The sequence below is a fragment of the Limulus polyphemus genome, unplaced genomic scaffold (assembly GCF_000517525.1).
Source record: "Limulus polyphemus unplaced genomic scaffold, Limulus_polyphemus-2.1.2 Scaffold109, whole genome shotgun sequence".
NCBI lineage: Eukaryota > Metazoa > Arthropoda > Merostomata > Xiphosura > Limulidae > Limulus > Limulus polyphemus.
Genome location: NW_013665719.1, coordinates 78,589 through 102,213, shown reverse-complemented (window position 1 = coordinate 102,213; position 23,625 = coordinate 78,589). Strand labels below are relative to the sequence as shown.

Here is a 23,625-nt window from a genome sequence, read left to right as displayed (position 1 = left end):
GTCCTACTGAGATCTTTCTCGTGCTTTTAGCCTGAAGTTACGACACATTTTATGTTCAGTAGTATGTGGTATGAAATAATTACTTAAAATGATATTTCTTAATAATGCCTAACGTGGTAATTCGTGAACCTTCGACCTTCTTTCTTCAGGAATATATTTTTACCCGTAGAAAGAAGACCAATCTTTATAAAATTTTCGAGTTATCAAGTTTCTAAATTCTGATTTATCGGCTTTTTTTTTCACTTTATGTGATTTCCAAGACATTTTATAAGCAGTAATATTGACCAATAGATAAAATCTACTCCCTCCCCCCCCCCCCAGAGAGTATTAATTTCTGATTTTCTTCAATATTTTTAACTAGCTCCTTATGGATATTACATAGAACTAGACTTTCGAGACAGCTTCCATCTAGAAGAGGCCAGCAACTGTGACTACGACTATTTAATAATCCGAGACGGTCCCTATGGATATTCCGATCAGCTTGGACGCTACTGCGGCGCCACCTTTCCACCACTCACTCGCTCTTCTGATAGTCATCTTTGGTTGAAGTTCTCATCTGATGATAGTATAGAATACAGTGGTTTTAGAGCTGTATACCAGTTTATCTCGATAGAAAGTAAGTCACGATGCTAGTGTTATACTACCTAGTCTAACTAAGGAGAATGCCGATTGGCTGAAATTGTTTTTCTAAAATATACCTCCGCCCTATGGATCTAGACAGTAGACTTAACTAGTCTAACTAAGGAGAATGCCGATTGGCTGAAATTGTATTTTAAAACATACCTCCGCTCTATGGATCTAAACAGGAGAAAATCTTAGTAGAAGAGTGTTCTTGTTTTCTGTAGTATGGTTTAATGGGTTTTTTTTCCCTACAAAACAAGTAATTATGACATACTTAATTTTATTGGTCAGTTAGGAAATTAACTCTAAACCCCTTTAATTCCACCTACGTTGGATAAGACTCGGTTCGTACTATTGGCGCCATGCCTTTCAGAGATCTTTATAACATAAACCTGAATTTGCAATCTAATGCAAAGTTCTGATGTATTGCATGAACCAAAACATTTGGTTTTACCAAATTTTTTAATGATCTATCATTATAAGGTTTTGTTACAACCCTAACTCAAAAAAAAAATATTACACATCGCTAAATTTGACGTTAAAATATGTGACCTAACATTTCAAAAACATTTTATCATCAGCGATTTTCAGTTTAAGAGATGCTTTAAATGATTTCATATACATTTCTTTTTGGAAACACGTAAAGGGATTGCTAAGAATACAGTATCTCAATTCTACAACAAAAAGCCATCCATCTGAGTTAACTATCTTTGCGGCGATGTGATGGATTAGGATTAGGATTAAAAAAAATGTTATTAAATAATTTAAAGAGTAATGTGGCTCGTTTCAATACATTTCATATTCAATCAATATTTATAACATTTTGAAATGTAATTCACACATCGTAGTTTTGACAGATCTAAAGATACTTAATTATTTCAATAACTTTCCAAATGGTTTTTTTTACAGATTTTCACCGACCTCCTGTGGAAGGTAAGTTACACTTCAGAAATGTGTTTAACTTCTTAACAACATTGTTGCAAAACTCATACATCTGTTTATGATTTCTCATATAATCTTATTCAGTGCCCCTAATGTAATATTGTTTTCATGTCCACTAACACTTTACAATAACCATGTGTTTTCTACCAATAAATAAATATACTGCTATATCTCACAAAAGAATAAGAGAAAAGACTGAAAACATAACTTAGTTAAAACTAATTACAGAAACAATAATATCATTCTAAACAAAAGAAAAAAATAAGAGATTTAATTTATCTTTATAGTCTCAGTAGCGATTTAGTATGTCCTTACATATTATGCAGGATCCAAAAATTATTTATCCAGTTTATAAAGCTTCGCACAGCCAAATGATGTATTTAATTTGTAATGCTTTACATAATTAAGTGTTGTACATAGTTTGTAATGCTTCACAAAATCAAGTGTTCTAGCTGGTGTGTTATGCTCCACATAGTTAAGTGTTGTACCTAGCTTGTTATGTTTAACAATTAAGTGTTAAGTATGGCTCGTAACGCATCACATAGCTAACTAATGTATCTACTTTGTAATGCTTCACACAATCAAGTGTTCTATATAGTTTGTAATGTCTCGCATAGTGAAGTGTTGTATCTGGTTTACAATGCTTCACATAGTCAAGTGTTGTATCACGTTTGTAATGCTTCACACAGTCAAGTGTTATATCTGGTTTGTAATACTTCACATAATTAAGTGTTGTATGTAGTTTGTAAAGCTTCACAAAGTCAAATGTTGTATAGGCTTGTACAGCTTCACTCAGTCAATTGTTGTATCTAATTATAAACTCATCACTTTGAAAAACGATACAATAAAATAACATCTTCACATGACATGTTTACCTCATGTATTTAAAGTGTCAATTGTACTGAAAAAACAAGAATGTGTATAGAAAATTCTCAACAGAGAGTTTACTCCGATCAGAGCTATAATCACGTTCGCATTACGAGCACTAAAGCTAAGCCTAACAGTAAACCTAAGAAGAAAACATCAGTTTCATTCATATGTTCTCAGTAAATAAAGTATATCACGTTTTGTGAATGGCATCAAGAGAATCTGTTGAAAAGATTCCCTAATATACAGAGCTAGAACGTACGAAGAAACAGCGTTTAATTCTCTTACATTGACCAGGTACAGATACCTTTTGGCAAACTGAAATTTTATAGTTTCTTTTTTTTTTGAACTTTTGTCAACGTTATCTATCTCTTAACTTGCCCTCGAGCGGAAAATATAAGATTTCAATTATATTTCAAAGGATTGGATTCGCTGTACTCAAGTGACAAGTTCAAATGCGTCCTTATATCTTCACAACAGATAGATACTTTTTTTCATGAGTAAGTACTAATAGAAAAACTGAAATTTATTCACTAATTACTTTACTGCACTCTAAGGTGAGTGGTAAATTGTTGTCGTTTTTTATAGGATAAGCTTGTAGTATTAAATCTTCTGTTTTCCTCTTGACGTCAGATATTTCTTTGTTTGTTGTTAGTAAGTCATACACTTTGTACGAAAAGCCTCAATCGATTCTATTTATAAATCTTCGCCTTGAAAGCAAATATGTAGTGAATATACTGGAATCCTACGAAATCTGTCAAAATAAAATATGTCCAATAATAATAATAAATGATTGTCTTCAAGCAATTGTTATGATAAATTTTAATATAGTTAGAGTTTATAGGAATGTTGTTTCATGAAACAAAATAAGAAAAAGCAGCTAGTTCAAAGCTGGAGACGAAAACAATGTATAGTTTTGAACAGACGGGAATAATTAGATGAATTAACAAATATGCCACTTGGATATAGAAAGATCCTCAAATAAAATATTTGTTTTAAAATTTTCAAGGGTGTCTTATTAAATTCTATTTGTTTGTTTTTCTCACAGAGTGCATTTTCTACAAGAATGGATCAGATGGGTTCATCAGCAATCAAGACATAACTCCGAAAATGTTCAACTATTCTCTAAATTGGAATGTTTCTTTAGACTGTACGTGGATTATTGAAGTATATCCAAAATGGAAGGTAAGCGTTTCATTACCTATTATCTGGGTCGTTGAAGAGTATCCAAAATGGAAGGTAAGCGTCTCATTACCTATTATCTGGGTCGTTGAAGAGTATCCAAAATGGAAGGTAAGCGTCTCATTACCTATTATCTGGGTCGTTGAAGAGTATCCAAACTGCAAGGTTAGTGTTTCTGTACATTATACCTGGGTCAATAAAGTGTATTCATACAGGAAGGTAAAGGTTTATTTACAATGTACATGAGTCACTTAAATGTACCCAAACTAGAAACTAAGCGTTTCTTTAAACTGAGCTTCGGTCACTGAGATGTATCCAAACTGAAAACTAAGCGTTTCTTTAAACTGAGCTTCGGTCACTGAGATGTATCCAAACTGAAAACTAAGCGTTTCTTTAAACTGAGCTTCGGTCACTGAGATGTATCCAAACTGAAAACTAAGCGTTTCTTTAGACTGAGCTTCGGTCATTGAGGTGTATCTAAACTGGAAGATAAGCGTTTCTATAGACTGAGTTTTGGTCATTGAGGTGTATTCAAACTGGGAGATAAGCGTTTCTTTACATTGTATCTGAATCATTCAGATGTATTCGAGTTGAAACCTTTCTCACATAGGTGTGTCCAAACTAGGATGTAAGCGTCTCTTTACATTTTACCTGGGTCATTGAAGTGTATCCAAACTGAAAACTAAGCGTTTCTTTAGACTGAGGTTTGGTCACTGAAGTGTATCAAACTTAATTAATATAAAGGATTCTTATCATTGTATATCCGATACATTCAATTGTATATTAAGTAGTAAATTAGTGTGGAAAAGGAGAAATGTATATTTGAAAATTCATTAGGTTAATAATAGGTAAGCAACTTCACGTCCATTGTTGTGATTAGTGTTAATAATATATTTAAACACTTAATGTATGTTGTTTTGATTAGTGATAATGCAATAGGTAAACACTTAACACTAATCATAACAACATACCTTGATAACAACTAAACACTTGACCTACGATGATGTGATTATTTTTAGTGGTAAGTGAGTAACCTAATGTACGTTATTTTGATTAGCGTTGACGGTATTGGTAAACAGTTTAATTAGCTAAACACATGTTGTAACTGTTAATTTAATTTTTTCTTAAATAATAGTTCTGAATTCCGATTTTTGTTTGTTTTTCTCAAACATATCATTATAATGATAGAAATTCGTCCAGATATCTTTTCTGTTTTGGATATGTAGTAAACACAACTCATATTTTAAAACCTTCATACACTAAAACACAGTCTAGAAAGCTGTTTCTTATTGGTTCAAAAAACGTTTACTTAAATAGGTAATATATAGAGTTGCTTTCTTATTGGTTCAAAGAGAAGTTTATTAAGCTGGTTAATATAGAGGGCTAATTCCTTATTGTCTCAAAGATAAATTTATTAAACCGGTAATGTAACAAGTTATTCAAAGAAATATTTACTAAACTCGGTTACATAAAGAGCAGTATTCTTATTGAGTTAAAAAGTTTACTAAACTCGGTGACATAAAGCGCTGATTTCATATTGGTTAAAAAGTTTACTAAACTCGGTGACATAAAGAGCAGCATTCTTATTGAGTTAAAAAGGTTCGTTAAACTAGGTGATGCAAAGAGATTCTTTATTATTGATTCAAAGAAAATACTGATTAATTAGGCAATATAAAGACATGTCACACTTGATTCGATCGGTCAACTTATAGAAATAACTAATGACTTCTTGGCAGTAAATTTGTAAGATTAAAATTTAGTTATTTTACAAGTGTTGGTTATAATATGAAAAAGCTGTTCCAATAGTTTCTGTACTACGATATAGTTTATTCCAATATGCTATAGTGTAGACCCATAAACCCAATCCATACCGTATTATGATATAATTTATTTTAATTTGCCTCATTGTAACTCTTATCGTATTGTGATAGTTTAGTCCAATATGCCACAACGTGGAAGAGTATCCCTACACTTGTCTCTTGTTTACTACAACCTATCGCTTTGTAGATCTACAACCACAACCAACATATTGTTGTGATACTGTTTATTCCAATATTGTACAGTGTAGACGAACATCCTTAGACTTATCTACAGTTTAGTTCAACCTACCGCAGTGTAGATTTATAACCCCAACCATTACCGTATTACGATACTATTTACTTCAGCCTGCCGTAACTTAAACAAGTAGCTCCAACCCTTTCTGTATTACTATACTGCTTACTGCAAACTACCTGAATGTAAACGAATATCCCCAACCGTTTAGCATTATTGTTTACCCTTACCTGCTACAGTGTGGACGAATATTCCCCAAATCCTTACCGTGTTATGGTATTATTTAATCCTGGGAGCTTAAAAGAAAAAAGTAAACAACCTTCGTGAACAAGAATTACTCCTAAGATTTTTTAAATATTATTGTAATGTAATTGGTGGTTTGAGTACAAGTGAATTCACTTGCCACGTACAAAATACTTGAATAAAGTGCCTAAACTACGTAGAACATACTCGAAAATTTATAAACTCTAATTCGCTGTATTGTTCCTGTCATTAGATTCAAGTGTTTATTGAAATCATAATTGCCTTATTACAAGTCTTCTTCAGTAAGTCCATTCGGTGACAGCTGCTAGTTTTATCTTATTGTAAGTCTTCTTTGAATGATCCGTTCGGTGACAGCTGCTAGTTTTATCTTATTGTAAGTCTTCTTTGAATGATCCGTTCGGTGACAGCTGCTAGTTTTATCTTATTGTAAGTCTTCTTTGAATGATCCGTTCGGTGATAGCTGGTAGTTTTATCTTATTGCAAGTCTTCTTTCAATGATCCGTTCAGTGACAGCTGCTAGTTTTATCTTATTGTAAGTCTTCTTTAGAAGATCCTTCCGGTCACAGATGCTGAACTACTGTTGAATAGTAAAAGTTGATATGATACTATTTTATTTTGATAAAACAGAGCTTCAGTTGTGATACAGGTACATTTATCTCTATAACAACCTGTCCGTCTGGAAAAACAATTTCACCTTCTTTTATTTCTTTTCTTGTAGATGTATCTGACCTTCCAGAAATATCAGCTCGCTCATCCCAACAACTGTGACCTTAACTACATCGATATTTATGGCGATAGCCTCAGCGTAGATGACAGGCTTGACAGATTTTGTGGAACAGCGACAGAACCTCAGCGGTCGGAAAAGAATATTCTGCACGTCCGATACTTTGCCCAGTCACAAGCTTTGGATGGCATTTTCAGAATCCTGTATACTGGCTTCAGAGAATCAGGCATGCATTTGTTTAAGCCACGAGATTTTTGAATGTGTATTTAGTTTGTGGTTTGGCGGGTTTTAGTATATATTCGAAACGTCATACTTCTTTGATGACAAATTTAATTCCATCATATGTGATAAAAACCAGTTCGTACCCAGACTGACTACGTGAAAAATGTCGTTTCGAAACGTATGATAGTTTATATTTGGAGGCACAAGTTCTAAACGTTTTAAAACTCTGCTACAGAAGGCTAGATCTCTGTTGATACTTGCTCATTGTTACGGTTACTCGAGAGTTGCATTATTTGTACACTTCAATTAGTTGCTAGAGCCTCCCACGTATTTTTATTGGTTAGTGGATTAGCGTTAAGTTTTCGGGCTTGCACGCTAAATTTCGTGTTCGATTCCACGTGATAGACAGAATACGGGCAGCCCATTGTGTAGCTTTGCACATTATAAAAAATAAAAAAATGTACTCGAAAATTTGATCCAATGCCAAAATCCGGGGTCTGATTCTCCGTGATGTACAGAGCGCAGAAGACAGCCCATTGTGCAGCTTTGCGCTAAACAAACAAAAATGCGTTAAAACAGCAACATCATATTTATAATTATTAGTGGTGACTAGATTTTTGTGAATAGAAATTAGCGCTGAAATGATTTCCGAATATGCTTAACTTAACAGGTATTACTTCATATAAACTCTATTACAGGTCCTTTCTATAAGACTAGTTAAAAACTCGCAAACAATGAATCGGTTTATCAGTGAATTATGTAGCATATGAACCACGTGTTTCCAGATATAAACAATTGTATTAATTAGTTTTCGCTAGAATAAGTCTTTTGTTTTATAAATTTTCGGGCTCAGTTTAACCTTTAAATAGGGCTCTGGATTTTGGACCTGGTGAGCCGGGTTCGAAATACGTGCAATATCACAAAATATTCAATGAACTGTAATTTGTGGATGCATTATAAAAGTGGCAGTCACTCTCTTAGCATGGATGGTTGGTAGTAGGTCGTGCTGACTGGCTGTCTTCCCTTTGGTAAGTAGTTCAAAATTAGGGACGGCAATAAATAGCTTTATTAGCTTTACCACAAATACAAAATCAATTATACACACTCTGTTATATGTATGACTTGCTCCAGTACACCAGAAGGCACATTTGTCTGAATAGTCTCCACATGAGAAATATTGTACCAAATCTATTTGCTTAAGTAAAAGATGAAGAGTTGGCTTTTATTATCTACCAGCATGGGGGACAATCATTTTGGTGAAGTAGAGATACCACATCAGATTTTTGTTTATGCTTTTTTTTCTTTTCCAAGTTAATTATTTCATTCCTGGTGAACTCCCCTCCTCCCCCCATCTGTGGCTCAACTTTAGAGTTGAGGATTAAAGTTCGGGTTTCAATATTGAGGTGGGCACAAAGCCGATAGCTTAATAACATAGCAAACAAACCTTCCTGCAGCTTTGTGTAGTTGCATGATTAGTTGACAGAATATATACTGTGTGAGATGTACTAAATTAAATGTCAACGTCTTCTTTCAATTTATACCCTTTTTAGCAATGTTAGGGTTGAAATGCCGGTAAAAGGAATTAGTGATGAATTATTCCATTTTCTTCTTTGCTGTTTTTTTATAACGATTTACTAACCGAGAACAGCATGAATGGTTTTGTTCATAACTCTTAAACTTGTTCTGTTGTTTGTCGAATTCATTGATTTTTCAAAAGAATGATCATTATTTTGCTTTGATTGGACATGCTTTGGAATTGTTTTAAAAATAAATACCTAAGCTATGGTTTCAAAATTCGTATGCATATTGAAATGTAATTTCGTTGATCATATGAGTTTTTTGAAATACAGAGTTGATTGAGATGTTTAGTTCCATCACCGCAAAAAAATAGAAATCAGAATAGTAATTTCAATCTTTTATTTAGAAAGACGTTTCAGAGTGCATTACATGTTAGACATGTTATATAGCCTGTTTATTGAGATTTTAAAACATTAAGATATAACAGGTAGTGACGTTAGATATTGAATTCCACAGCTTTTCTTGATATCTCAACACATAAGATACAACAGGAAGTGACGTATGAAATAAAACTTCGTATCAACTTGTTTTTTACGAATTAAATTAAAGTTCATGATCAGTTGTGGAGAAGATTTTGACGTTAAAATTAGGTATTTCTTGCTTTTTGTAATTAATTACGTAACCAGAGCAGTTGAAATTTCAAATGTTTCTGTTTTTTTGTATGGGCAGGATTCTTTATAGTATAAGTGTCTGTGACTTGTTGGCGATAAATTTCAACAATAAACAAACATTACACAGTACACTTGTTTTAAAATAATATATTAAAACAAGCCAAACGTATATACGAATGTTTGTTACACTATTGGTTATCACAGTTGTATCCAGATCTTTAAATAACTGTCTATTTTTTGTCAAAGTCCATACAGGCTGGTTCAGTTACTTTAGAACACAATTTGACAAGACGAATTATTCTTCCTGCTCTGTTATTATGATACATTTAGTTAAACTATTGATAACAAAATTTCAACTCTATTAGGCTAGTTTACAAAAAATTAAATAAGGATACAATTAATTATTATCCTTTAAACTTATTGGACTGAAATATAAAATATATACATCTTGCGTCTACAGATTAAAAAAAAAACAGATGCAGAAACACAATCTGCAACAATTTTTTTCCCCGGTTTAACGTTGTAACAGAATAATTTAGTTCACAATTTTTGGTTTTACGTAACTGTCTATAAAGATACTGGCGCCTGCAAAGCCTTTGAATTCGATAAACCAACGCATATGATAAATATAACATGACAAAAACGGAATATTTATTGCTTTCACTGAAGCAAAAAGTTAAAAAAGAAAGTATTTCTAACCGTGTAACATGTAAATTCTATATACCTTACTTCCTATACTGTATATATATATATATATTTCTTATCTACAAGTTGTTGTTGTTGTTGCTGTTTTTAAATTTCTGATTTGCATCATACTAAATCCGGCTTAAATCATGTGTTAAATTCAGTCTGAGGTGTCAGTTTTTGTAGCTTGACGGTCCAGAAACTGATCTACTGTTGCGTTCAGTCATCCCTGACCTTGATGTGGAAATATCTCGTCCGCTATAAAGAGAATATGTATTATGAATGCAATTTTGGCCGTTCAAATTGGATTCGCTCTAATATCTAAAAAAAACAGTTCGTTTTTTTCTGAGAGAGCCAAGTCTCGCCATTAAATTTCCGTTTTTGTTTTACTATTTTTCTACCTGTTGATCGTGCGGCTGCATTAACTTTTCTCATTTACATCTCCATCTTTTATTTCCTTTATCTGTAGCAGTTCTCCTACTTTGATGATCACTTGTGTCTTTCAGTTTCTTTCAATAAATAAGGCGTTTTGGTTTAAACACCCTGCATTATTTCTTTCAATTTATCTGCAACAAATCGCTACTCATGACTTTCCTATATTATGTCCGTGAACCGATCTTTCTTGCGATGATCGTGTAACTGAGTGCTAAGTTGATCCTTATGTACCACAACTGTGCTATGCAAAACCCTAGAAAAATTATCTGTTGTGAGGAGGGTTCATGTAAAAATCGGTTTGCTTAGCACACAACTTGTTTTTACATCGATTTTTACTATCTCTTAAACATCTAACAAACGTATAACAAAAAAAAATATCATTATAAGAAACATAGCTTCGAACTAGTGTGGCCAGTCCGTTCCTGTTGAAATATTAGTCAATGCATCTGGTTACATGTGAAAAACAGAAAACAATGCAAAGAAATAACATGATTATATTGAAAAATATCCTTTCTCACATTAAATCAGTTATTTTTTTGCGGGCTTTCTGTTCCCTTATTAGATCGTTCGTCGGGCAAAAATTGTTAGAGTCAACAATAATAGAAACATTTAGCCTATTTTAATCTAATTATGTATATCTCACCTCATTTAATCAATGCACATTCAGTCACGATCTATTTAATCTATCAATTCAGGTAATGAGTACTGTTAATAATGATCCTTTGATCAACAATATCCAGGCATCCAACATTGTCATATATGGCTCATTTGATCAACAGTATTTATATTTTAAAAGATTTAACATAGATAACTGTGGCGAGTTTAAGCAATGAAGTTTTTTATGTTCAAAGGTTTACAATGCTGACCGTACCTGATCACTATTGGGTAACACAAAAATCCAACATTGTCAGTAATGGCCAACAACACGATAAAAAATATGACATGAATTTCTTGCTCAGATATCAGAATTGTAACTCATGAATGTATTTAAGTAATATTTACACGCTTACTTAAAGATCCAAACTTGTTACTCACTACTCAGCTGAACTTAACTTTTTAGCCACTATCCAGCTGATCCAAACTTGTAGTCCATAACCAGTGGCGTCGTGCTGATTAGCTACGGATAAGAATAGACATACCAAATGTTATCCATACACTGCTTTAATAATACCAAATGCCTGGAAACCAATAAAGTAATCAAAGTAACAGCGGAAATATAATAAAAGTAAAAGTAAAAAGAACCCCACTTGTCATTATTTGTATAATTATTATTAATCCACCACTAATAACAAAAGTACTTTGTTTTCTGGCTTGTGCCCCAAAAACCATTTAGCTGCATGACGTCACTATCCACTACCCAGTTAAACAACACATATTACATCTCACTTTGTTGGTAATGTTTACTTTTTTAACAACGTTTACTTGTTGAAAAATATATCATTGTTGAACATGACCCACTTGGCCAACTTATTTATCTTTTAAAGATCCGACACTATTAATAACAACCTATTTGATAGAAAAAATCTTATATACCCATCGTAGTTGTGACAGTCTCTTTTAGGAATAGTGTTGATAAATCAATACTGCTGTCCTTTTATGGTGATTACGTTAGTTTACCGTAAGGCCAACTATATCAAAAAACATAATAGTGTTTCTATGAGCACGAAGATGGATTCTTATCTTGCTAATCTTCACCGAAAAGCTCCTGTATACTATCTTTGACAACATTTTAGGTGTTGTTGCCTGCACCAGATTACAAGTAGAGCGATTCATCAAGTTACCCAAAATGTTCACCCAGCCATTAAATAGATTAAATAGAAATGTTTCATCGCTATCCACATATCATGCTACTTACTTACAACCACAATACACTATCATGACACTGACAGCTACGCTCATTTACCATTTCTAAATGATAGTTCACAAGACTAAGACTTTTGTGCTCTGGAATCCCAGATCTTGATTCCATGGTTACCGTGATGGCAGAATGTTTGAAGCAACGAGGATACCTGCACTGTTACTCGCATTGTCAACACAACTATAAAACTATAATGGATAGAACCTCCTTGATATTAAGATATTATCCCCTCAACAAGTAAGTTACTAATCTAGTTCTAAACAAATTCAATTTACTCGTGACTGACCTCAAAACAACTGACATGTTTATTACACCACCTTTGATCTCTTATAGAGGTAACCAAAATCATAAACACCACTTAGTACACTCTAAACTACATCAAAACAACAAATACTTGCTCATGGTACTCGCAGTGCAATAGAAACATTTATCATACTTATACGTACATCACAAACAACACTACAATAACTGACTCTTGTTCCACATTTTATGTTAGAAGATATCGGAATGCATCATTTACTGCATCTAGTGTATTAGATGTTGCAAGCTATATATCGGAGAAGCAGCCTGTAGACTCGGTGATCGATTTTGTGTACACCTTGGATCTATATGTGAAGGTTCCACTGACCTTCCCGTTTCTATGCAGCTTAATTCTTCCGACCAAAATGGCGTTACTGACATGATAGTGTTTGTCATCAAAACGAGAAAACCCTGAACATCGTCTCATCTACCAAATAAACTCGAACTTTCCTCACGTAATTAACAAACAGTTTCATTTCTAGCATTTATTTTTAATTTGTTTGTCAACCAAGTTTTTTTTTTTTAGATGTTATTTTTTTTCTTTTAACAATGCTTTCGATCTTGTACTTAGGTTAAAATGGAAGAAAAAAAATGACTCATAACATCTAAGCTTGTTCAAGCTCACGCTAGATATCACTTGTTTGTATGTATAGAAAAATTAAGAGAAAATACTCGGTATATGAAATAATGCTTAACCCTAACTCTTCTGTTGTTTCGAAAGCGTTTTACTTAACCGAGTTTCTTCGCTCACTAAATTTAGCTTGAAATAAAGATTATTCAGTTTCAATTTGCAGAACGAAAATATCCATGTTAGCATTATGGCTTTATTATTTGGGAAAATCAAATGTGCAAAATTCCACATAAAATTTAACTCTTATGAAAAGATTTGCAACTGCAAATAAGCAAAAATGTAAAGAAGTTTTATAATAACTAGCATAAAATACCCGCGCTTCCTTAACCCCAATTACTTCTATAGCTACTCCTGGGGGGGGGGGGGGTTAGGTACCCAAAAGAAAACAGTTAGGATATCTGCTTCTGAAAGCTGAGTACGTGTGCTAAGTTTGGTCACGCTAGCTTGTGAGGGGGATAGCACCACAGTTTTAAAATGGCACCACAGAATCCCAAGGGGAGGTACATGAACGCAAAATCTAAGGCCAGATTTGAGTTCAGCGACCCTAAAAACCTATTCCTAGAGTCCATCATTCCTGGCTGGCCTTCCGAACGTGTTTTAGCTCCCCCTGATACCACAAATAAATAAATGTTTGGGTCCACACCATATAGCAAAGGGCATCCCCAGACCACCCTGAACCTGTCTGCTAAGTGTGGTCCTGCTAAATCCAATCTGTTGGAGGAGTTCGCGAAGAAACAAATTTGCAAACACATAAAGTGAATTAATATAATGTGGTATAGAATGCCTAATCTGAAAAAGTATGATACATTTAAGATAGCAGATGTGATATGCAGATATCTATAACTAAACCTTTCTATAATGTAGTATATGAATTTATATTTATTCATCAATTTCTTTTCAAAAATTTAGTATAGGTTTTCGTACTTTTTGTTCAACCTTGTGTTGCACTAACTCTGCTCTGTTTTTGATCACGGAATTAGTGCTGATTTAAATATAATTTATTTACCTCTGTTTTGGTGGTTTAGTCGAACTTTATTCCAATATTCCAACTTACTCTTTCTTCGTTACACAGGCTCATTTGTTCTCTTACTTTTCTTCAGCTATACAGAGTTGTATGTTCCACCTGCTGCTCTGCTTTCATAGTACTGGCTCATCTGTTCTCCAAATTGTTCTTATTTTTACTCCATTACAAAGTTTCGTCTCCAAGTTGCTGAGAGTAGTGGGTCCCACCAAACATGCTCGCCTTTTCAGCCTTGGGTGCGTTATAATGTGACGGTTAATCCCACTATCCGTTGCTGAAAAGAGTTGGCTGTGGGTGGTGATGACTAGTTGCCTTCCCTCTAGTCTTACTCTGCTAAATTAAGGACGGCTAGCGCAAATAGCCCTCGTGTAGCTCTGCGCGAAATTAAAACCAAGCTAAACCAAACTAAGTTACTATCACTCTTTTTCCGTTACGCAGACTCATGTTCTCTAAGTTATTCTTCCTCTATTACTCTAATAGTAATGCGTGAAAAGTTTCATAAAGGTTTTCATAGACAGTTATTTTTCATTCTCTCATAAAATTCTTAGAATTACTAAAACTACTTACGCGCCGAAATGATAAGAACTCTTTAATTCCAGTATCTCGGTTAATAAGTTTTGGCGTTATTAGTTGCAACGTTATGTCCCAGACAAAAGAAAGTTTCATTTCTACTGTCAAACTTACTTTATTCAATATTGTGTCGGAGTATTATTTACTTATTCTTCTTAATTGCGAATCCCATTAAATGTTTTACCTCAATTTTGAGTAGAAGTCTCTCCTGATAGTTTTCAAATTGTCTTTTAATCATTCAGTCAAGATGTAATTTTATTATTCTCTATAAAGAGGGGCAGTACGTCTACTGCCATTTGTCATTGAAAAATGTATGTTCAAAAATTGTGTTATACTTATACAAACGCTAAAGGCAAAGAGCAGGAATTCGCTGATGTTTACACTGTATAAATTGTTTGACAAAATGTATCATACCTTATACAAATTCATGAAAAGACTGTTTTATGCTTCATACGTAAAACTTTTGAGAAGAAAGAAAATTAGAAAGGAGGAGGGGAGAGGTGAATGTTGAGACTTTTTGGAACTTGTATTATTATTTTCCATTCAAAGCAGTCGATTTATATTTTATACATAGTACAGTTTTGTATCGTAAACTAGCATTTCAGTATATCAGCATTATTTTAAATACTGGAAGGGGCAACCACTCATTCGGAGCGTAAACCATTACCGATTAGGCTACCAGATAGCGCTGTTTAGTTATCACATATGTCTGGATAGAAGGTTAAGTTACATAGAAAAATGTTAACTTCGACTCTATTTTCCAAATACGGCATATCGACATGACACCATTTTCAAACATTCAAATGAAATAAACCAAATACTGATTGCAAAAAGACGCAAGTTTATGAAACTATAAGATTACACATGTGCATGTTCTCGTCATAGTCGCCCGGATTGCAAACTACGCCCTTGAAACACAAGTAACCTTTCATTAATCTATAGCAGCATATATATATATAATAAAAAGTAAGATCACAAAATGAAATTTTTATTTCAGCCATGAGAGAGCTTTCTTAACATTAAAGTTGCTCATCAACTAAGACCCCCCCCCCCTTAGTGGCACAGAGGTAAGTCTGCGGACTTAAAACGCTAGAAACCGGGTTTCAATACAGGTGGTGGGCACAACACAGATAGCACACTGTGTAGCTTTGTGCTTAACTACAAACAAACAACCAAGAGCAACCCGATTTTTTTAATTGTTTGATTGACGTTTAAAGAAACGTCCCATTTTTCGTAATATCTGAGACAACTTACCTGAACTTACGTTAACTTACTTACACGCTTAAGTTGACTTTAAAACAAATCTTAAACTTATATACACAGATATACTTATTTATTCTTTCTTTTCTTTTCTTTTTTATTTTATTTTATTTATTTATTTTGCAGATATTGTCACACTAACACTTCTTCATAAAGTAACTTTATGAGTGGTTAATCATCCTGCATAAGTAAAGTTTCTCCTGAAAATTGAGACTGGGCGGGCTTCCAACCCGTGATTTTAATTTTAGTCAACTAAACTATTGTGCCTCGAGTGTATTACGACTACATTTTCATTATATTGGACAGAATTCGGCAGATTTTCTAATACTTCTTATAGCTTGCCGCATCGTATACAGCACAAAGGTCTGGAAACAGAGAATTATAATCCTTTGTCATAGTCTAATTAATAACATCGAGATCAGAATAGCATTTTCGAGCGGTATCGTTTTACCTATTTCGTATTTAGCTCGACAAACACGCCTTGAATAACTTCCGAGGGATATAGATTTCACAGCGGCATCTTTCACGTGATACTGATTAGCTGGGCGAAGACGCCTTGAAATACTGCCGGAGGGCGCTGTAGCTGTGGCTGCGAGGAACAATGCAGATGGAGAGATTGCATGAATCACAGCGGCTTGATCTGACATTTTTGTTTCTTTACTTGTCCTTTTTAGTGCCAATGGATGTCTTGTATTATGTGTGAACAAATTAGATCATGTCTACTTGTTATTAATTTAGTGACATTCCTCATCTTAGTGTTTAATGATGCTGAATTAGTTTTAGCACACAGAAGATATAATTGAATAAGTAAATCACACTGTTAATATTACAGCACTTTATTTTTAGGCCTTTCACAGGCTGGGGTATTAATAACGAGTTGCAGTATTGTTAACGAAACCTGCTTCAAGTTAGTTAAGAATACAATGCTACAGAGATTAGCAGACTTGTTACAACCGTGTTTAACAGTTTGGGAGGGCCGCATTATCATCCTTCACCTGGTTAATTTGCAGAATAATTATTAAAAGTTGTAGATCCATTTTGATGACATTCCAGAAATATGTTCAGAATTCAATTAAACCCGTTGTGTGTTAACGGTATTAATCAACAATGCTCGTGATTTTTATCGCGGTTAAAACAAAAGTGTATTAGGATAGAACGTTTCGTTGATATTTAGATAAGTGAACATTCCAAATTAAAGATTAACTTTACTATAGCAAAGATATATTGACGTGGGTGCAGTATTTTGTTCAGTGCTATATATATAAACATTTTTAACACAATACGGTTTACAGTTAAACTTTCTATTCCAGAGAAATGTGACGAAACCAAAGAGTTCGACTGTGGAGACGGCACGTGTGTGGCCAAAGCTCTTAAGTGTAATGGACATTTCAATTGTAAATACCGCTACGACGAGGAGGACACCATATGCTCAGTTGGTAAGTGGAGAATATGACAGGTTAATTTGATAAGTAGGGGACACCATAGATTCAGTTGGTAAGTAGGGGACACCATAGGTTCAGTTGGTAAGTGGAAAATGTCATATGATGTTAGTAATTGAGTAATCCATCCCCGCTTACAATCTGAGCATATGGTGTCCCCCGCTTACAAACTGAGCAGAAGGTGTTCCCCGCTTACAAACTGAGCAGACGGTGTCCCCCGCTTACAAACTGAGCAGAAGGTGTCCTCCAGTTTTTACCAGAACATATGCTTTCCTCTACTTACCAACTGACCGTAGGGTGTCATCTACTTACTAATGGAACATATGGTGTTCTTCACTTTCAAATCGAACATATGATGGCCTTCAGTTACAAGCTGAACACAGAGAGTCCTGTAATATTAACCGAACATGCACCTTCTGCTCAGTTTGTAAGCGGGGGACACCATAAGCTCAGATGATAAGTGAAGGATAACCTATTTTCAGTTGGTAAATCGAGGGAACCATACGTTATGTTAATAACTATAGACGACCTATGCTGATTTGGTAAGTGCAGAACAATATATGCTCAGATACTAAGTACAGGACAGATATGATCAGGTGATAAATGGAAGATACATGTGTTCAGTTAGTAAATGAAGAACAATATACAGTAATGGAAGACACTCATCACCCTTAACAGTCCCGTTGCAGCTATCCAAGTAGAATAATAATAGCCATATTAAACCCACGCCCTTAGCAATCCCATTACGGGTATTCAGTAGGTAGTTACCGACAATGGCAAAGCTGAATTGTACATATCTGGCTAGGTTTTACCATACTGCCGTATTTAAACGTTACTAGAGTCACATTCTGTGATTTTAATAAATTTTGAAAATATTCACTACATCCTTCTTTAATGGATAAAGATTAACGTTAGAAATTTGACCCGTATATTGGCGCTAACTTTCATGGCCGCGGTTAGCCACTTGTATTAGAAAATTCAAAAACGATCAGGGAATGATTGCCAAAACTTATTTTTTATTACAGTTTTAGTTCAACTTGTTTGTTTTAGTGCAACGCTGCATAACGGATCATATGCGATACACCCGTCGCAGAGATCAAACCTCGAATTTCAGCGATATAAGACCTCAAGCTTACCTCTTAATCATTGGAGGACTTTTTATTCCTGCTACTTTAGGTCTTAGCAGATCTTACCAACTATCTAGCAAGAGGTTTCACAAGCTTCAGCACCCACACCAAATTTATTCATGGCAATTTTAATGCAGTGCTTTTGGTAAGTGGCGAAAGATGGTTGTTCAGACGGTTTTACAGATGAGCTCACACGCTCTACATTTCATATTTCTTTTACAAGCACGTACAGAATTTCTACTACTGAACCATTTAAATCGCTATGGTTGCATGCCTTTCGCAATTTCTCTCAGAAATGCTCTTTTATTCTGCACGTGTGTTTTTGAAAATCATTATTACCCTGGAAAGGTTTTCATAGCAGTTCAAGCTGCGAGTTCCAAGGATTAGATATGTACTTGTATAGTTTCTAACGTCGCTCCGTGGTGCTCAGAATCTCTTGGTCGATTCTTCTTAAATAATCTTATGAATATTACCCAGAATCCCCTTCACTGCTGTTGGTTGAATATTTTACTTCCTTACTTTAACTTTAAATCTTTGGAATACCTCGCATAAACCCGATTGAGAAACTGTATTCATAATCCATTGAAAATTGAAGCGTTTCTCGACATCGACATTTTTTCAAAATTTCTATGTCTTTTTTTTTTTTTTCACAGTAACCGGCGAGTTGCGAAACTGAAAGTTACTTACTTTGCTTAAATACTTCAGGTTAACTCCACGCTGTTTATTAATTACGTAATAATGTGATCGTGAAATTGTTTAGTATTGTTTTTAATTATTATTTATAGCTGTTTGTTTGTTTGTTTTTAATTATGCACAAAGCTACACAAGGGCTATCTGTGCTCTGCCCACAACGGGTATCGAAACCCGGTTTCTAGTGTTGTAAGTCCGCAGACATACCGCTGTGCCACTGGGGGGGGGGGATTATTTATAGCAAAATTAAAAACTGCTCGATAATCTTCAATGTAAATGGTGCTATTTTAGATCAAAGTGAAGATGTTGCTTTGGTTTTTCCAGGGTCTACAGCAAGTGTGGTTCTGTCTTCGGAACATATGATTATCATCTTAGTGGTTTTCTTCGCTCTGGTGTTCGGTATGTGTCTGTCCATCTCCATATCCTGTTACAACAAGATAAAAGAAAGAAAGGAACAGGAACGAGAGTATCGGCTACGCCGCTCCAAGGAGGCATCAATGGAGGCAGACATGGACCGCAAAGTTGCCAGTGTGGAAAAGAACTTAGGGACATTTAGAAAAACCCCGAATACCAAGATAGCAATGGGATCTCGAAATAGTGACAATACAGAAACCCAAGAAGAAGATGAAGATGGGTGTTATGTACCAGAAATAGATCTGACTGTATTTGATAAGTTTCCAAACGGTGGTTCTTCAGTGACAAGAGTAAATGACAACTGTCCACTATCTCCGCCCACTAGACAAGAAGCAATTACAATTCTATCAGATGGCAGCCAACACCATCCTTACTGTAGTTATCACAGATTCAGTGAAAGTCCTCCTCTTCCTCCCCCACCTCCTCCCCCTCTGCCTCCTCACCTTCGCAGGAGAGAAGAAGCCCTCTGTTCAGACAGCCTTGTCCTTTTTGACAATCAGTGTCCTAAACATAACAGACCAGCCTTACTTCGAGTTCAGCAAGACGAGGATCTTGAAGAAGAAATAGAGCTCACAGAAGCAATGGTTGAGTTATATCCAAACAGTCCAGGGGGTTGTCGTCAGAAATATGATCACCAAACATGAAATGTTAAACGATTTAGATATTGTTAACCATCCCTGGCTGAACTTTATGGTTACAGTGCAAGGTTGTTTAACTCCCGTGACGCAATGAAAGCGGATAATATACATGTTAGTAAGTAGGTCTTCTCCATTTGATTTGGAACTTCTGTTTAATTTGCACTACAGTACATCACCAAATTACAGCTCTGTTAACGCAGTTTTTGTCATCTTAATGACATGGGCATCAAGTACGTGACATAGTAATCTTTCGACTTCTAGATGTTTGTGACAGTTAGTGCATAGAGAAAAGATTCACGCTAATTATAGTTTCATTTTGTAAGCAATCCATATGTGTTGCTCAAAGAACATGCCAAATGTTCGTGTTTTTCCATGAAAGAAACGTCTTCTTGTGCCGACGTGAAACAAAAGAAATAGAAATTTGTTGTTGCTCAACATCCTCCATGCCATTACTGATGGAGGCAATCATTGCCTGAACAGATACTGCTCTTGTTCGTAATTTATCAACTGTTTACTAAATGAACTAAAACTTGTGGATATGGTTCTTTTGAGCTACAAAAGAAGAGGTGTTAACCCCCTTGTTAGGTACCGTTGGTTTGTAACTTTACTCCGCTTTTATGCTTATCGAAAAAAAAAGTTACGAGTGTATCTAAAATCCTAAATTTTCCCATTTCCTTTGTTGGTGCTATGTAGTCATTTAATGTGAGCAGTAACCTAAATAAGTTGAACATGTGCCTTTAAAACGTGACATTCTTTTTCCATCTTATGTTAAAAACCCTTGTTATGTATTGTATACAATGTCACTTTGACAATATTAAAAATATGTGACTTAGGTTTAGAATGAACTTTTCATCGAAACTCAGAAGTTCTTATTAATAATTCTGAACCTGTGGAGTACTGTATTGTACGAACAAGGAAAGTAAAGAAGTTCTGGTTTCGAGTATGTTTTATAAACCTCTCTACTCAATCAATAAATTAGGTTTTCTTTTCTTTTTTATGTAGGTTTCTTTTGAGTTTTAAAAGTACGGAATACAGTCTAACATACAGAACATAACCACCCCGTAACACAAAATGAGGACATAACAATGCCATGGTTATGATCGCCTAAGCTTAATAATTAATTCTAGGTAACAGCATGGAGCCAAAATAGGGATTTGTAGTTTGAGTAAATATTGTCTATAGTGTCTCCAGCCTTGTTTCCTTACTTTTTTACGATCCCTCCTTGCAGGTTTTAAAATTTTTATTTATCTTGTACCTATAGCTTAACAGTTGCTGATAGTGTAATTCACTTTATACTTAATTATGAAGTAAATTAGTAATTATTAGTAAAGCTACCAAAGTCCCTCATACGACAAGTAAACCAACACAAAAGTTTTAGATTTTGATTTTCCTTCTTTTTTTCTCTCTTTTTTACTACTTTTTTCTTTGAGGTAAATGCTAATATACATTTATTTCGTATTACAAACTGTCCGAAGTAACTCACTTATCCTTATGATTCACTATCTTTGTTCATTCTTTATTCTGGAACACACATAGGCTAGTTTGAATTTTAAGTTGGCCTATCGAACATCAAGCCGTTTGGGGAAATTACAGGCTATAATCTTCCATAAGGGCTTACAGATTGCTATAAATTGCAACATTCCACCCACCCCTCCCTTAATTTTCCTTCTATAAAAAACAGGAGATTATACTTTCATCATAAATAAATGGAGTTTAAGGACTGCTACTCACTGCACAACACTAAAAAACGTATATATATATATATATATATATACACTTATCACGTTTATTTCGTAACACGTACATATATACATATTATATATATATATACTTAAAGATACAGATAATTGCTGTACTGACAGCTCATAAAATAATTTTCAAATTATTACTATCTTTATAATGACATTATGTTTTTAAAACTGCATAACTGGACAGAATTAGGTGAAAGTTTCCAAATCCAAACCTAGGTATCCTGGATCGCAAGAATATGGAGAGGGTAGCTAGAATTTTGAGTTTATTGAGTGCTAACGTAGATATAGTTGATTGATTGAGCTTATAGAGCATTGAAGTAAGGCTGTAAAGTCTACACTGCAATATAATTCAACATTAGAATAAAGACTATAGAGGCAGCTTAACAGTAAGATAAATACCAAGAATCAGTGAAACACTAGTATGAGGACTATAGAATCAGCGAAACACTAAGATAAGAACTTATGGTCACCTAGTTGCAAGTTTCTTAGTTCATATATTTTGCCAAGAATTAAGAAGTGACACAGAACTTACTTCACATGGTCAGCTACTTTCAAGTTTCTTAATTATATACCTTACCAAGAAGTAAGAACTGGAATAGAACTTATTTCTTATAGTCACCTAGTTGCAAGCTTCTTAGTTCATATATTTTACCAAGAATTAAGAACTGGAACAGAACTTACTTCTTACGGTCACCTAGTTGCAAGCTTCTTAGTTCATATATTTTACCAAGAATTAAGAACTGGAACAGAACTTACTTCTTATGGTCACCTAGTTGCAAGCTTCTTAGTTCATATATTTTACCAAGAATTAAGAACTGGAACAGAACTTACTTCTTATGGTCACCTAGTTACAAACTCCCTATTTCATGCATCATTCCATCAGGTAAGGAATTAAAGCATAATATTTGGAAATTTATCCAGGAATTTTGTGTTTGGTATTTCTAAATATATATTATGAAAATTCCACGTTTCTTCCATAAGCAAAGTATTAAATAATGGCAGCTTTTAAATTGCTCAGTTTAATTCTTAAATAAATACAACGAAACTTGGATAACCCGCTAATACGCTTAACGTCAGAATTTATTGTATTGTGTGAAATGATTCCATTAATGTTCCTAACATAAGGATATTCGCTGGTGTGGTGTGAAGCTAATTTGATAATATGTTTAGTATCTGGATGTTCACTCGTTTTATGTGAACTCAATCAAAGCCCAAAATATTCTTATTTCAGATATCATATTGGAATATATACATTCAGCACCACTGGTTATCTTGATGACGGACATCTTATTGGAATAGGCCTATTCCACTAAAATGCCTGAGATAAGGATATTCACAGGTGTCTTGTAAATCTATTCCGATAAAATGCCCAATTACAAAATTATCACTCGCGTTATGTCAAGCATTCCGATATAATGCTTGATATCAGAATAATTACTAGTGATGTGTGAACCTATTTCTCCAAGATTTCTGACACGAAGATATTCAATCGTGTTGTGTAAATCTATTCGACTAATATACCTGACATCAATGTATGCCATGTGTTCTTTGAAGGTATTCCATGAAAATGCCTGAAATAAGGATATTTATTCCTGGTATTCTGTGAATATATTCCACTAAGAAGCTTCACGTCATTTTATTCACTAGTATTATGTGATCCTATTTCGATAATATGGCTGACATCAGAATATCACTGTTGTTGTATACAGTTATTCCACTTAGATGCCTGGCATGGATATATTCT

At 34.3% G+C, this 23,625-nt stretch overlaps 1 protein-coding gene across 4 annotated transcripts in view; it reads left to right on the top strand.

The window, feature by feature from the left end:
* Window positions 1–21,070, top strand: part of LOC106470999 (neuropilin and tolloid-like protein 1) — a 169,922-nt gene extending 148,852 nt beyond the window's left edge. For all 4 annotated transcript variants that reach the window (XM_022400480.1, XM_022400470.1, XM_022400477.1 and 1 more), the window contains 6 exons: window positions 362–616; window positions 1,531–1,554; window positions 3,479–3,615; window positions 6,647–6,878; window positions 17,133–17,258; window positions 19,403–21,070. In XM_022400480.1, coding sequence (XP_022256188.1) covers window positions 362–616; window positions 1,531–1,554; window positions 3,479–3,615; window positions 6,647–6,878; window positions 17,133–17,258; window positions 19,403–20,136 — 1,508 coding nt within the window. In that variant the 3' untranslated portion in view covers window positions 20,137–21,070. The remainder of the gene's footprint in view (window positions 1–361; window positions 617–1,530; window positions 1,555–3,478; window positions 3,616–6,646; window positions 6,879–17,132; window positions 17,259–19,402) is intronic.
* Window positions 21,071–23,625: the final 2,555 nt, after the last annotated feature.